The 16694-nt window shown below is 47.2% G+C and overlaps 1 protein-coding gene across 1 annotated transcript in view; it reads left to right on the top strand.

Annotated features, from left to right (window-relative positions):
* The window catches only part of HGTX (HGTX homeodomain transcription factor), a 34331-nt gene extending 21496 nt beyond the window's left edge, over positions 1 to 12835 (top strand). The window contains exons 2-3 of the mRNA XM_075672295.1: positions 3015 to 3184; positions 9444 to 12835. Of these exons, the coding sequence (XP_075528410.1) occupies positions 3015 to 3184; positions 9444 to 9665 (392 nt within the window). The 3' untranslated portion in view covers positions 9666 to 12835. The remainder of the gene's footprint in view (positions 1 to 3014; positions 3185 to 9443) is intronic.
* Positions 12836 to 16694: the final 3859 nt, after the last annotated feature.

Here is a 16694-nt window from a genome sequence, read left to right as displayed (position 1 = left end):
TTATGGCGAGCGACGCCGGGCCAGCGAGCTGTCAAAAATGCGGGGGAAGGGGGGTAGGCTTTCCCTCCAAGCCCCCCCCCCCCTCCCCTGCACCCCGAGCCGATGCGCGTGTGCATTAGGACTGGAGCTGGTTTATGGCGTCCTGCGATTCGCAACCCAATATCGAGAGCCGTTGGCAAAGCAGCTGCGGCGCCGCTTCCACCCCCGGCTCGGCAGCGACAGCGGGCGCCCGCGGAGCGCGTTCGCAGCCAATTCTTCGCCCACCCAAGTGCGCGAAGCAAATAATCGCTCACCGCGGCTCCCCTCGCTTTCGAAGCCGCTTCACGAGACCCGGCGGTCGCAGTGAAATCATCGACGAGTGCGCAGCGCTGTGGAGTGTGCAGCCTTTGCGCCGTGGTTGCTCTTCTCATTTGCATGTGGATGTAAGAACGCCCTGGTGCTACCAAAAAGAGAACAAGGATGGGCAGACCCCGGCGTAAATGATGTAGTGGACCGTGAAAACACGTGTAAACGTCATCATAGACGTTTGGCTGCCATTGTCATCTAGAGTAGTACGTCACGGTATATAGGAAAATATTCTTGGCATGGCCGAACAAATATGTGATAGCTCACCGCAGCATGGGTCTCACCGCTTTTGTTTATTCCTTGGCTTTCATTTGCAATTTCGTGCGCACGTTTTAAATAGAGTCCATACCCTTCAGCTAAATAAAGTATACATCCAGAGCCGTGCGTCAACGAAACCATCCTCACGAGTAACACCTATTCCTGAACAATTATTTTTATTTGCCCCCTGCGCGTTATATCACAGAGAGTTCTAAGCAAAAAATTACGCAGGTCTGAGAGGAATGAAGGAAAGCTTCTTTCTTTTCTTTTTGTAACTTGCGAAAGTGTCTCAGTGTTTGTTTTCCCTCTTTCCTTTTTTTTTTCTTTCGTCTTCTTGATCGCAAAATCAACACAATTAAATACCTCGCAATCCGAAATGACAACCTGCTTATCCAAAGCTCTTCGAGTACATTAAGAAACTTGCTGTGCTTGCTGGGGACATAACGTTCTCAACGCATAGTCTTCTGGAATACCCCGGAAAGCGGATGGGAAAACGGCGCCGCGGTAGCTCAATTGGTAAGAGCCATTGGTAATTACCAGTTGAGCTACAGCGGCACCATTTCCCCATCCACTTTCATTTCCACTTTCTGTAATACGTAATACAATTAAGAGCTGCAGACAATTTACCTATGCTGTTCATGGCGTCATTTTTTTGTTGCCTTCTTGTGATATATGACTATTTCAAATCGGGCTCATCGGTTTCCGTTCATATATATACATATATAGTTGCAGCGCTTCGCTTTGTAATTTGGCACATGCTTTGTAAAGGACGCCCCATTAAGATTTCTGATTTGGTTGCAAATCGCTGTATTGTAATACATCTTAACGTTTGTAAACTTCATTCTGATAGTGCTTTATTATACGTATTGGTGACGGGTATCGCTGACTTTCTCAATGCCAGCGAGCGCATAAGTGCCGTCATCGCCTTTTCCCACGTAACCACGCTGCTCTCCCCTGGTTGTGATCGTAATGTGGCCCTTTTAGCGACACTCGTGTTCAGGGTAACTTATTAGTCGCACTTACTCTTGGTCTGTAGTACAGAGGGTATATCAAGCGAGGTGTATTTAGAGCTTCGTTGAAACCTGGGCAGTGCAGTTGCTAGGGTTGTCTTCTTCGTCTGACTCCATTCTTCTCATATCATCCGGCACACTGAATGTCCGCTTCCGGTGATAGAGGGGCCACGGCTATGTGGCTGTCAATGACGAAGGGCAAGAAGACTTGAAAACGTTATGGAATCGTTATACAGTATACGCATTTTAACCATACAATTTTGTTCGCACAAGTCAGTTGCCTCTTCGCCTGAAACGAATGCCACAAGCATCTCAGAAGCTTCATCAGGTACCGCTTGTATGACTCTTTCAGCCAGTTCAATAGACCATTTTGTTTTTGTTTTATTAATAAGAAGAGCAACAGTGCATTAGTAATGAAATGCAATAAAATAAACCAGCAGCATAAATTTGGGACCAGTGGACTTAAATTGAGTTATATCACGCGACGTTATATAGGCAATCCGTCTAATAAAAAATGGATCAGTATAAGTTGTAAGAAGTAGAAATTATGGGATAGGTAAAACATTTGTTATTACAGAAAGTTAATGAACAAAAAAAATGAATTACAATAGAAAAAGAAAAGAAAATACCTTAGGGACCTTTAACGACAACAAAAGATCATATCGTGTTCTATAGTGTTCGTGCTTCCATGACAATGGTAATGACATTTTTGCTCTTTTTTCGGATGAATTTTCAGAATTTGTAGGAGATACTGGCACAGTGAATGGGCAAATGCGAAGTTACGCCACGATGAATAGTGTACATCTGAGGGATTGATTAACTGCAGTATTTCGGAGGGAAAACGCTCCATAGCTGCTGCGTTTGATCAAGAAAATAGACAACAGCGGAAATGATGCTCTATAGCAGGGCATTGTTGCACGTGTCGACATAATGCAACAAGGGACCATGTGTAACGATATTTCGAATCTTAAAGGGAAGGACTGCGATACGCAAGAACATGTGATTCGCTTGCGTATCGCAATCAATAAATACTGCCATAGAAAGAGAAAAAAAACACCATTTGGCTATCATGTGAGTATTCTGTCGCTATCGCGCAGGGCAGCTTCGAAGTAAACGCAGCGGAGAACTACCAAAAGAGGCTGAATTAGTTTTTTTTTTTTTCCGGCTTGAAGATTATTGTCCGAAGCGCAGTGCTTAATGAGGTGCCGTTAGAAAGTTTGGTGTTAACAGTCCAAGATGGAGGCGCTAATCCCCCGAAACTAAAATGGTCTAAACAGGATAAGAAGCGGGAAGGACACGGGGGAAGGGTATTGTGGCAAAGCCATCCCCGCGGTCGCTCTCCTCCCCGTGCACAATGACGGGCCGGGCATAAACTGAACGTGGTCCTCTTCTTGTCTCCAGTGGCCCAGAACTGCTTGGACAAGGACGGCAAGAAGAAGCACACGCGACCCACCTTCTCCGGTCACCAGATCTACGTTTTAGAGAAGACCTTCGAGCAGACCAAGTATCTCGCAGGACCCGAGAGAGCCAAGCTTGCCTACGCCCTTGGCATGTCCGAAAGTCAAGTAAAAGTGAGTGGACGTAACAAGCATGCGCACATGTTAATGCAAAACTTTTATAAGCTCGCTCCCCGGATTTTCTTCGTCGGCGTCCGGGTAGCCCCATTCGCGCACTCCGCTCCGCACCCGCAAAGCCTCTTGGGAGCAAGCGTTTGACAATGACGTCAACCGTTCTCTCCCTCATCCCCTCTCGAACGCCCCCGGTGTAGTGCCTAATTCAGTGGCGCGTTGTGCGTGCGCGTGATTTTTCGTTCTCCCTATGCTGGTACATCGTTCGTTGCACTACAGACTTTCTACTACAGGGGTGCTATAACGTAAAGCTATTCCAAACTTTTCTGTTCCAGTTCTGCAATCAGTCCTCCATGATTAGTCGAAAAATTTCCAGGCCACCCCCACTTCGCCTTTCTCTCCCGCGATGTCACGAAAGCCACGACAGCTGCCCATCTGATATGACGTTACACACTGGTTACGCATGATTAGGCCGAACGAAATAAAAGTAATTGTTTCTGATTCGAAGCCCTTTTCGCCATATTACTCTGCCATTGACCAAACGTTTTCGGGCTGCGCCCACTTCGCCTGTCTGTCACGCGACGTCACAAAACCGCGAAAACTCACCACGTCAAATTGACGTGCGCGCGTTAGAGACGCATTAATATGCCGAACAAAACTGAATTTTTTCCTGAATAGCTGGAGTCTGCCCCGTTCCGAAAGGAGTAGAAGATGGCTGCCCGCCGATTGTTCTGGCACTAGCTACTCGCAGCCGGGAAGCATGGATTTATTTGCGTATAATGAAGATTTTTCCGTGGCAGTATAAGGTTATCGAGCCCTTTCGGCACGTATACGAGATCATTTTGCCAACTCTTCTTTACTGAGGATCCGTTCTGGCGGCATTTTTAATGCTCCGTTAATTGCACCCCGCCCCGATTTCCCATCAGTCACCACGAGCTAACTAAGGAGAAGAGCGCAAATCGCAGACGTCGGCACCACCCTATCTCATCCGGTTATCTACTTTCACTGTGCTGGCTCGGCCCTATCGAGCCCCTCTCCACTTGAGCGAGCTGCTCGCCTCTTTCCAGCCAATTCTATAAGAAAATCTGCTCAACCCAGGCAATATTATTCGCTTTGAAAGAAAAAAAGTGGTCTCCAATGAACGAGGAGCGCATTTGATTGGGCTTTTCAAACAATGCTTCGGGTTACCGCCCGATGCTTGCGTCGGTGGTTCCGTAAATTTTACGTCAGGAGATTGGAATAAAAACAGATTGGAATAGTTTTACTTTATAGGGCCCCAGATTACGTTGGGGAGCTTCACTATACGCTTGTGGAATATAAAAGGGCCCTCAGAGGGTATACTCATTAGTCTGTTTTTGATGGCCTCTAAGCAAGGCCCCGCCGCGGAAAAACTTGAATCGCGTATGTATCATTGCACTGTTGCTAAACAAACGTTGGCACCAGCAACCAGACGCGCAATACAAACGGGAAGTATACACATAAAAATATAACGTTAAAACATTAAATTACATGCGTTGTGCAGCCGAAAGCTTCGCATTCACATGGATTTCGAAATGGCATCGGATTTGTACATATTTTCTCTCTTTAGATCCCATGTATACTCCCCACTTGCCTGAAATACGGAATACGCGTCGGCAGCTGTCGTATTACTCACTGGCAGTGATAGCTAAGTGCCCATGACGACGTGCTGCTTAATGCGACGTCGTGGGTTCGATAGCGGCCACGGCGGCTGCTTTAAAATGGGTCGAAATGATAGAACGTCCGTGGGTGTATGTCAAAGAACCAAAAAAAAATTTAATCATGGGGTTTTACGTGCCAAAACCACTTCCTGATTATGAGCCACGCCGTTGTGGAGGACTCCGGAAATTTCAACCACCTGGGGTTCTTTAACGTGCACCTAAATCTAAGCACACGGGTGTTTTCGCAGTTCGCCCCCATCGAAATGCGGCCGCCGTGGCCGGAATTCGATCCCGCGACCTCGTGCTCAGCAGCCCAACACCATAGCCACTGAGCAACCACGGCGGGCGCATGTTAAAGAACCACGCGTTGTCAAAATTAAGTGTGCCTTCAGATAGACAGAATAAAGTGCAACCACACTTTCTTCTGACTCTCTGCGGGTTCTCATACCGGCGATGACACAGATCATCGCCTGAATATGCGTTGCAGTTGACAAGTTTAGACCTCAGAAAGTAGGCACGCCACCGAGTCTTCTTATATACATGTGATCATTCTTTCGCTTGTCCGCTTCAGGAAGCGTTCACGATTGGAATTCTTATACTTTGCAAGTGCAATTTCCTGAAACACAGGAACAAAGACTTCCTGCGGCGAAGCTCAGGGTAGTTGCTGCGAGCCTGACGAGCTCACTTTTTTTTTTTTTGAAGTATCATTATCGAAGAACTCTGACTTTCACTACGGTATATAATAAACGGTAGGTTCCGCACTTGACCCGCTTTTTTATTTCAGGCGGTTGCTGCCCTTAGTGGGGAATGAAGGTTTAACAAGACAGCCTGGAAAGTAACGGAGAGTTATAGTCATGCCTTACTGCCGCACAAAAACCACCTGCCCACACGGTAAATCTTTCCGCCCTGCTAAAGGCAGCAGGCGCAAGGACCGCATAACCGTAGACATCGCTGATACAAAGAAGCAGCAGGGCTTAAACTCTCTCGGGACAGACGCTATTAGTGGGACGATGGTGTTCCCGCACGTACAAAGAAAAAGAAAGCTGCAAAAGAGAGCGAGCAAAAAAGAAGGTCCCCGGGACATCGGCTCATCTGGTAACCACCAGTGGGCAATCAGAAGACAATAAGGCCGTTTTCCAGCCTCGCGTGTTGTTCCCTGAATAGGCGTGAAATGGCTCTCCTACTGGTCCACTAACGACCGCCAATCTGCGGACAAGAGAAGCGCCTTCCATTCGGCAACGAGAGCCGCCATATAGATGTCCTCTCGCTGTGCGAACGGTCGCGTGCGAGACCTTGGGGCGTGCAGAAGCGGCACGGGATGCCCGGCCGCTCATACGGGAAGCAGCGGGCGGCCTCATTTGCCCTAGCCTCGTCCCGAGGCCCGAATCGCGAGGGACGTGGAGGGGGACGATCAACAGATGCCCGCGGTGGCTTTCATTACCGCGCGCGGGAGGCGGCCAGGCTATTCCTTCGCGCGACCACCTCGCGGAGACACGCGCGCCTCGTGCGTCTTCGTCTGTCTCGCGCTCTACCCGCAGGCTCTCGTGCCGATTCGTTCTGCCTTGAATATATTGGACCCTAAACGCTGTCAAGCTGTGCTGCACTTGCTGGGCGTACGCGTGCTGGAGGTGTAGCGCTGTTGTGTACTGCTGCGACGGGCACCAAATCGAGCGCCTTTCGATATCTGTCTGCTCATTCGTGAAACTGTGCAGGCGCGTGAGCGGGGCGTGTTGTTTTGGCAAATGTCTTCTAATGACTGCGTCTCGATGGAAGTGACACTTTCGCCATCATTGTCGTTCTACAGAATGGGCGGAATACAATTGTATAAAATAAAATACGATTTCTTGTTAATACGATAAATAATTTAATTTAGCTGAGAAAAAAAAGATATCTTCCTTGTACTTCCGGCATTTTCATCTGAGTGCGGGATGCTATTGTCCGAAGAAGTTGCATTGTAAGTTCTAATGATTAAGGTCACAAAACACATCAATATATTTAATTCACTATTCTTACGTGAAATAAAACAGACTTAAGTCAACGCACGAGTTCATATTCAATCTAGCGATATTTTCGCAGGCGCCACACCAATAACGAAAGTGGGAAAAGAAACACAATCTCTCGACCTTGAACTTGTTTTGGCTTTTCTGTTCTTTTTTTTTCTCTGCTTCGCCCGAAATGCAAGATAAGATGCTCTAAACGACGTAATTTGTGCAATTCCCGCGATGTTATTGGTTGTTCTAGAGGCCGTAAAAGCTATCCGCCGGACAACTTGCACGTGAAATTGTATTCTATGCCACAGTGCGTCCTTTTAAGATTAAAGGGCTGAATTTACGAAACGTTTCGTTCGTAAGCGTGCTTTTCTATTGGTTGGCCGCCTTCTGCAATAATATGTTTAGCATCACGGTTGGCTAGAATTTACGCTAACAAAGAATTGTAGTGTAAGAGCTTTTTGTAATTACCGGCCCAAGATTCGACGAAAAGTACGAAATTCAGCTACAGTGCAAATCGTCACTTTCAAGCACGTGTATATTTCTTCAAGAACTTCGGAAAGTTTGGGGGCTGAGTAGATATTTCTATGGGCAGAAGACCTCAGCTTTCTCCGATGTTAAGCATCCTGCAGGTATTCATTCATTCATTCATTCATTCATTCATTCCAACATACTGGGGTCTCAGAAGGTTGACAGAGAAATGAGGCGTACAAGATACAATGCAAGGCACAAGGTAAAATACGAAGAGATCAGTCACTGATGCACAATGCACGAAATGAATTCATCATGTGATGGAGATGGAACGTGACCAGGTAATTCATTCTAGTGATCTGCAGTCCGGGCAAATAAATAGGTAAGAAAACATATTTGCCGAAATCAAGGAGAAATGGGTTGAGAGCATGTTCGTTTATCGTATATGTGGGTCTGGCGGGCCTGGAACACCTGATTTTACACTGAAAACAGAGGATCGATAAAAGTTTAACCACACATATCGAGACCAGTCCGAGAGAAAATGAGAAAGTAAGTGATGCAGTTAACTAAGGCATGGCTGTTAAGAATTATATAATTCATTTTGTTCATCCCCTTAGAGTAAGTGCCACGGTCAAATACGTTTGATATATATATATATATATATATATATATATATATATATATATATATATATATATATATTGCATCCACTTGGTTATCAATGCCGAGCTTGAATGCCATCATTAGCGAATACAATCAGCTGGGTAATAGTGCCGAAGCCGCGAGTTACGCTGTGTTGAGCGTCACATAAGACAGTATTTGCTCCAAATACCCAGGAACATGTTTGCGCATTATGTGTTCTAATAACTTGCACTAGCGGAATGCAAGAGAGATCAATCTGTAGTTCGAAAAGCTGTTCCAGGAATTGTGTTTGAAATATTATACCTGAGTAACGACTCGTCTATAATTATTAAATGGTGAGAAATAAGTTGTCACTATTATTGAAACAACCTTTCTTTAGGGAATCTAAATTAATTATGAAATTTAACACACCCTGGTTAGATACAACGATATCACCAATGTAGCTGTCTGATTGACCACCAAAAAGATGAATTTCGGAGTTGTCGCATGCAAACACAGATTCCATGGTAGGTATTAATACAATCTATGGTATTCGAAAAATCGATTGTAACTGTGCCATTTATTACGATTGAATAAGTATAATGAGAAAAAAAAGAATACACTAGCTAAGCTCAAAACTCAAAATCAGATATAAGTAGCTCAGCAGGCCCAAATTGCGAAATGGCAGAAGAGCGGGACCCTGCACTGGGTAGGTCATGTAAGCCGCCGAAAATCAGAATCCGTGGCTGAACATTCATTATTGCTGCCACCTGTGCACTACGGCTAGAATTTTCCCTAGTTCGGTTGCTTTTTAAAGGGATGACCATGGGCTTAGCTCCGCGTCCACACTCAACCACGAACTGTACTGACGGGGTACACTATATTGGCATAAACGGCTACTCATGTAGAAGCAAAGGCGTGATAAGCGAGCAAACTTCTGCAAATGGCGGTTATCAGAACGTTTACAAAAAGCGCTGTCTGCGTAATAAAGGTGGGGAAAATAAGCAGGAAGTTGCCGGACACTGCAGAATTCTTTTGCATTCTTTAATGCGCTTTAACCAGTGTATACGCTGCCAAAAACTACAAGACATCGTGTTCTCATGCGCTTGTTCATGGTATATCCAGACGCCACTGTAGCGTAGGAAGTGACTAAGTAACCCTGTTCGTGAAGAAGTTGCAGTTATGAGAAATTCTGTACTTTTCGTCTTTTGTGTAGGCTGTCCATGGATAAGTTGCTAATGCGTGTGCAGTAATGAGTATTTGAATAAATTTCTTAAATGTAAGTCTTAAATGGCTTTTAGAGAGCTTTTCTCGAGCGTGCTTTCTAATTCCGTTCGTATAGTTTCTCATATTCACAATGGTCCCTACGAATCTCTTCTTGTTCATATTTCTGTGAAATATTTGCATACTCGAGGTGTCTGCCAGCGCGGAACCTCCGCACTGTTTATCGGCTTTATCGATGGCGAAAAGACACTCAAGTGGCGGACATGTTTTTTCACGCAGGTGTGGTTTCAAAATCGGAGAACGAAGTGGCGGAAGAAGCACGCCGCCGAGATGGCCACGGCCAAAAAGAAGCACGACAACGAGGCCGAGCAGCTGCGCCACGACGACGTGTCGGACCAGGAAATGGAGCACGGCGACGCCAAGAAAATGCGCCAAGAGGACCCGCTGCTACGGCACCACCACCGCGACGACCGCCGGCCCGACAGCTTAGCCTCCATTTAGGCGTCCCGGCTACATCCGCTTACACACACACAGTGCAATACTCTTCTCCCCTCCCCGTGCATTGCCGTTCGCCCTGTACATAGTTATTCTCCCAGGAGACCCAGAGACTGTACATACTATAAGAGACTGTGTGCGCTTTCGCGCTCAGTGTGCCACACCTCAGGTTGAGTGAGAGAGAAAAAAAAGAATCACCAAAGGGACAAAGACTGTGCGAAGCGCGCGCACGGCGTCGGCTGCGTCCGCTCGCCTGCTCTTTGGGACTCGTCTTCCATGCGCCTCCTTCATGGACTCTGAGGCTGTGGGAGGGCCGCCCGCCTGGCCACAGCCCAGTGAGAGGACTCAAGTTCACAGTCGCGCCCTTCTAGCTGCGCGCACCTCGTCGTCGCTGGACATCCAGCACGCTGGCAGCGCAAGTTCGCGCGCGACTTGCGGGTGCAGGCCGTCGGCAGTGGGTTCGCGCGCCTGTGCCAGGAGTCCTGCTGCCCTGTCAAGTGCGCGGCCATGCTTGCTTCCACCGGTGTATAAAAGAACGCGGTACGTCGCGGCCCGTCGCACATGTCAGTTCCTTGTACACTTGGAGATGTCACACTCGAACTGACGCTTCCGACGACGCGCGAGAGATAACAGAGGCGACATCTTTGAACGAACCACCGCGAAAGACGGGACGCGGCGAGTGGCGAACAAACACGGTCCCGTTTTTGGCTGTGTTTCCTTCAAAGACGTTGCCTTGCCGGGTAGCTCGGATTCAGACCTTAGTGCACGACAGAGGAAGTCGACAATGCGCCCGCGTGTGCTCAGCGTGGCGCGATCGTTGTATAGATTGATGACGAAAGCATCTGCTGTTGCATGCAGCCGTGGTTCTTTGGTTAGGTCTTTCATATGAAATACGTATCGTGCATGCATCTGATACCGCCAAGTTCTGTTAATATTGCAGCGCTCCTAGCGTGTATGTCTGACATCGATTGATAAGTGAATGAGGATCGATGTGATATGCGTGGTATATCTGTTTCGAGTAGTTGCGCTACTGTCCAGGCTTTCCGTTGTTGTCGTGCACCAGCGTATAAGTGCGGCCAGAGAAAGGTAAAATAGGGTCTGATAAGTGAATGAGCAAAATGAAGGAACGCTATCTTTGCTGATACTTTTAGAATGATTAGTTGTATTCTCAATATGTGCGCATATAAAAGAACACTATTTAAATAATTATTTTTAATGTTAAGATGTAAAACAAGGTTGAAGTTCTTGTTGACGAAAGCTCAACACTATGTTCTATTCATGAAAAACTGCTTGAAATGACTCATCAGCGCTCAATGTATTTGCCATAGTTGCGTCGTTGTTCAATGTTTAACTCCAACCGAGATGCCTACTAGCGTTTCTTCCCTGCGTTCGTACACCACTGTAATACATTCATCCGGAGATTAATAAACTAAATTATTGCGCTATTGATTCTTTTTTGGATTTCAAAGGACACTTAATACAACCGAATCTTTGAAAGCAGGGACAGCATCACGAAAGAGGAAAATGGCGGTACTGCAAAATACTCAAGCGTGACAGCACACTCGTGCTCTGTACAACCAGTGCGACAGAACAACACATGTGAAAGGCTTGCGGGCAAATCGTTATGCATGAATGCGACTTTCTTGCATGTGACTAAGTACTCTGTGGTGTAATTTTTTACAGATCGTTGCGAAAGTAATGTAAGATATTTCTATAAGTAAGTGCAATTTAGGTTATGTGTTCAAGGTATGAACCGACGCAGCGACAAAGGATCCGCAACTCCGGAATTATTTCGTTGAAGTCCAAACAAGACAAGTGGGTCACAGATATGTGGGGCTTGGATTGATCAACAATCGGGAGAACAAAAAGTAGTCAGCTTAAGAAAGCCGTTTCGGCAAGTGAACTTGTATTCGTCGGGGCTACGACTTGTCTTCGCCCACGTTGTCTTTGTCAGGGCGCTGTCTTCGCCTCCTGGCGAATACAACTGCCATTGTCGAAACGTTCAATAAGGGTCGAATCTGATCGCTCACTGTCGGTTAATTCATTCAGCAGTGGTTATACAACATTCCTTCAGGGAGTAAGCGGATATAAAAGCTGTGTTGTGAGAATCGAGCCGTTCATTTAGTCACGACGACTTGCTGTTAGCGCATCCTACGCCCGAGTAACGTCACCCAGCGGAATCCAGTAGACCAAATAGCGTGACGTCCCTGTCGGTTGTGCCTGACTTGTAACCCTTTTCCCATAGGACACAGCGTGAGTGAAACCCCGTTTGGGAAGCCTGCAGGCGAGCATCGTGTTATGTGTCTCCCACCGTGTCCTTTGTTTGCATGGCTTCGAGTGTACTGGCGTGCACATGTAAATCGATGCTGTGACTTAAACTTGCACGTGGATGGTTACTCTCTAGTGTAGGAAACTAATGTAGAACATTCGTCATCTTTCTTCAAATGAGGATATGTCATTCAAGACATGAGAAAAAATAATTACTGGGAAAAGAGAGGAAGTGACAACTTTCTTGACGAGGCAGAACGCTTCCTTTTTTTTTTCTTCCTGTTTAAAAAAGATATTTAAGTTCAGTAGTCCTAGTTCGCAACCTTGTGCTGATCGTTGTGTTCACCGAGCCTTGTGCAGAAGTTGGTGACGTAAGCCGTGCGGACGTCTTCGATTCAAAATATTGTGACATAGTGCGTCACGCTAAAGCTAAAAGTATCCCTACGCACAACTCGTGGTGCTCCGCGCCTTCCTTTCTTTTTTTTTTCCTCCGTGCGTGATTAGTGCATGTTTCTCGCTGGACGAAGAAACCAACAGGCCACATTAAGAAAGCTACTGTCGTGTCTAGATGATACGGCGAAGCTTTGCACAACAACGGCGTTCCTTGTGATCTCGACAATGCATACAGTTGGCGTCCAAATTGCTGGAGTACGCTGAAAATCGTGGCATTCTTGCCGTGTGTGCCACGCAAAGCTATTCTCAACGTTTGTGTCATTTTCTTTCTTTTGTTTTTTGTTTTTTTTTGTCTCTCCCTGGTGGATCAAAACTAATGGCGTGATAGCCAGTGTCGCTGTCCTGTCGCATCTGCACGCGCCACTGGGCTTTTGTGCTGGTTCTGTATATTAACATAAATGTGTTATTTACGGTGTCTTTTTTGCCGAAGCAATAAGAACAATAAAAAATGGCATCTTCCAAGGTATACAAAAGTTTGTTTTTTTTTTCCTCTGAAGAGATACGACTCGTTTCAGCCTCCTGTCACAGCATACGAGTATACAGTGTGTGTAAACATTCCAGTCATTTGCATGGCTGCGGCGCCGACCACACCCGTGGAGTGGTCGGATGTGCGCAGTAGTGCCCGTAAGTTAGTCTTTCCACAGTGTTCGTGATAAAAGAAATAACATATATAAAATCATATAACTTACCCTAATCACCTGTAAAGTATACAGCGCATTGATAATAAGCCGATGCTAGCGGGGCAAAAACAGATAGCTCCGATCTGTTCTAGTTAAACATTAAAAAATAGGGAGTTTTAGAATAGGGGCCCCAAAGAGCTTTGCGGGTGTTAGCGTTGGGGCACGTAGGAGTGAAGATTTTTAGAATAGGGTTTGACGTTTGCGGATAGCGTTTTGCGCTGACAGCGCCACTACGGCGTCAAAGAAAAACTATTAGAAATAATTAGATAAAATATACCATTTTATAATAGGAATAATAATTTTTACTTGCGTGTATTCGCGTTTAAGTACAATTTAGAGGTTATTCTCTGTAAGCAGCAAACAATTAGTTGCGCTTAGTTTTGAGCAAACCAACTTTACTAGCCTTCACCAGCCAAGCTTAGCCGTGTTAGGCCTACGAGCCATAAAATCCACAATCGAATTCAAGATCAGCGGCGTCTAATGAGTCAATCTTCATAACACACGCTAGTTCAGAGAAAGTGATAACCACACTCACTTCTCCTAGCATGCGAACTTCACGCGCTACCGCGAATCGAACCCAGTTTTGTGCTAGGTTAGAGCCGTCGCTTCGATGGGTGCCGCCATGTTTGCCGACGCAAAGCTTTTGGGGCCGCTATTTGGGCTCCCGCTAAATCGGTGAAATAGCGTTCCCAACGCAAAACCCAAACGGAGTTTGCGTCTTGCGCATGCGCAGTGGCTTCGACGCTATTTCTTTGGGGCCCCAAAACGTTTGGGGCCCCTATTCTAAAACTCTCTAATATATGGACTAACAGTTGTCTGAAGTGACATAAGCATTGTTATACAAGCTGGAAAAAAAAAACGCAGAAGCTGAGCTTGAACTGTACTAAACTTGGTTATTAAGGCCATTAGAATGTAGCACGAGGTATAGCACCAATGGTGGATTAGACGCAGTCGGTTTTTATCTCGAGCAGTGATTGCAGTATGTAAACTCGAGCATTTGAAGAAAATGTCGAGATAAGCTTTGGGAATGAGTGCGAGGTACGCTATACACATACGAACTGCGTTCACGTAGTCCACACGGAGTACACACGCACAAGCTGCCAATAGCGTTACTTTATCCAAGATTTTGTACAAGTATTGAGTTAAACTGTTCTTACCTCCACATGACCTATGACTTGGTCAGTTAATTAACCAGCGACTATGAAGTGCTGTGAAATATTGAACGAAGTGAAGCTGACACAATAATTCATACAAACTCAGAATCTGCACGGATCTGACCCCTCCTTCAAAAGTGAGTAATAACTAATTCTCACGGCCACGATTTCGTAGGGATGCCTTTTCAGGTTCTATTCATTTTCGCACTTTTTCAGTGATCAGAGCGGCATCCCTCCCGCGTTATCAATGGGATCAGCCGGCCGTGGAAGGTTAATGACAAGAGTGGCATAGAACCGAGTGGAAGGCATCGCTACCCGTTCGCTGCCCAACATTATGGTTGTTTGTTGATACTTTCATTCAAACTAAGTATACATGCGCCTTTCGGTGTTCGGGCAATTTTTTGAGACCACACTCTCTGCCGACCATCTTGCTGCGATCATGAACTAGTAAGAGCACGCTTATCTATATAAATTAATCGTTACTCATCATGCCACTTCAGGTAGCAATCGACTCACAAGAATGACAAAGATTGAATGTAGAAGGCTATTGGAAAGATAAGCGCCACTTGTGATGCCCTATCAAGAATCGAAAACAAGAAGATTACACAAAAGCGTGAGTGTTCGAAAAGGAAAGGCGACAAAAAGAAATATATAAGATGGAGACAATGGGGCGTTATGCCGGGACTACGCACAACTTAGCCTGAAAGCATGACGAGAGTTGATTATTGCTACGGAGCTCATTTTGCGACTATCCAGGTAATACGAGGGGCGCACCAATAGCGGCGCTTTCAGACGGGCGTTCCGCGTGCGCTCTCACACAGTTCACTGCGAGCGCGCGATGCCGTTCGTGAGAAACGTAGAGGGGCGCGACCTGCGGTGCGCGCGAGCTGGCCACCAACGGGTTCCTTGCATAACAAATTGAGTGCCAGGGCGGGCACAAAGGAGGTTGACCACATAATCGAAATATCTCTCGAGCTCCAGTGCGTGTGCGTGTCCCCGCCGGCGCGATCGCCTTTTCATCGCCTCCCTATCAACATCCTGTGCAACAAAAGAAAGCCACCGGCGAGCACGCACTTTTGTCACTGATAAATCTTCAGCTCTCTCTGACTCTTCACCGGGTATTAACAAATGGCGAGCGGTTGTTGTCGGCGTGCCCGGCGCTGGCAGTTCACCGGGCTTCCTCTTTGCGGCACATTGTCGCCGCGTGAAGCGGCACCAGAACAAAACGACAGAGCACGATCGCTGGTGCGGGCCCCGCGTGCGTGACTCCGCGCTCGTTCTCTCCCCGCCGCCCTTTGAAAGCGCGAGGTGCGAGAGGGGGGCCGGCTGGGCCCATTGTCGGTAGCCGTTCAACGCGGAGTCGCGCCGTGCACGCACCGGGGCCTGTGAAAAGATTTAATCGCTGTCCCCCCGCGTACTGACCGCCGCTCGGGCCCATTATATTTAAGGCCTATTAAGAGATGCCGGTGGTTTTCGCAGGCCGCATTGTGTCAGCCCGGTTGACTTCCGAGGAGGGCAGCCGATGATCGGCTGTTGACGACCACTGCGCCCCGACGGTGAGCACGCACGGCTGTCAGCGCGGCCTGAAAAGGCCGAGTCAAGCGGGGGCCGCGTCTCAAAGGACCCGACGGGCTCACCCACGGCTCGAAACGGAGCCCTCCGCCCCCCGCTTACCTCTCCGCCCTTTTTTGTCGCGTCACGCTTGGGTCCATATGGCCGCCTGTTCCTTGAAAGGCCGCTCGAGTTAATACCGCAAAATTTGTACACACTGGCTGGCCGAGCCCCGCGATCGGCAAGCGAGAACTGGGGACATCTGGACACGCTGAGGCGGCGCTTTCCCCGACGTGCAGAGAAGGCGAAGGAACACTCCGCACACTGTAGTTCTGGCATGCGCTGACTCGTCAAGCGGGTCGGCAGCAGAGGAGAACAGAACGTTGTCACATCCGCCGTGTTCCGTTAGTTTATCTCTCATTTTCTTGCCTTTCTGTTTATTTACAGGGCTCAGCACAGGCGTAATCGTTTAGCGGCAGCGATATCAGGAGGCGATTAAATAAGTAGGTTCACTGTCTTCATTACTCGCAAGAAATACTGGCGTAGCATATTGGCCGTGAACTTCTTGTAACGGAGCTTATAGGGTGGTTTTCAGAGAATCCGCAGCCTGTATAACCTAACGATCCTTTTCACTTGATTCTACTTCTTCGTTTCATCTACCACTCACGGCCGGCAGATTAAGATGATAACGTAGGCGGAACGCTGCTGAAACCACTGATGGCGCACGAAAAGGAAAATAATTGGAAGAGAATCACTACATAACACCGGCCCACGGTCCGCAGTCTATAGGACCGTGAGCGAAACTAACATCCAAAACAAAGTTATCCATGAGCGAGAAATCGGCAACCACATTTGCCCGCTACTTCGCCGGCGGCGCGTTTTGGCAGTCAGAAATCTGTCTGGCCACACTGATGGCCGGAGAGAGCGCC

The sequence above is a fragment of the Dermacentor variabilis genome, chromosome 1, assembly GCF_050947875.1.
Source record: "Dermacentor variabilis isolate Ectoservices chromosome 1, ASM5094787v1, whole genome shotgun sequence".
Classification (NCBI taxonomy): domain Eukaryota; kingdom Metazoa; phylum Arthropoda; class Arachnida; order Ixodida; family Ixodidae; genus Dermacentor; species Dermacentor variabilis.
The sequence above is the reverse complement of the archived record's forward strand: the minus strand, read 5'-3'. Positions and strand labels throughout refer to the sequence as shown.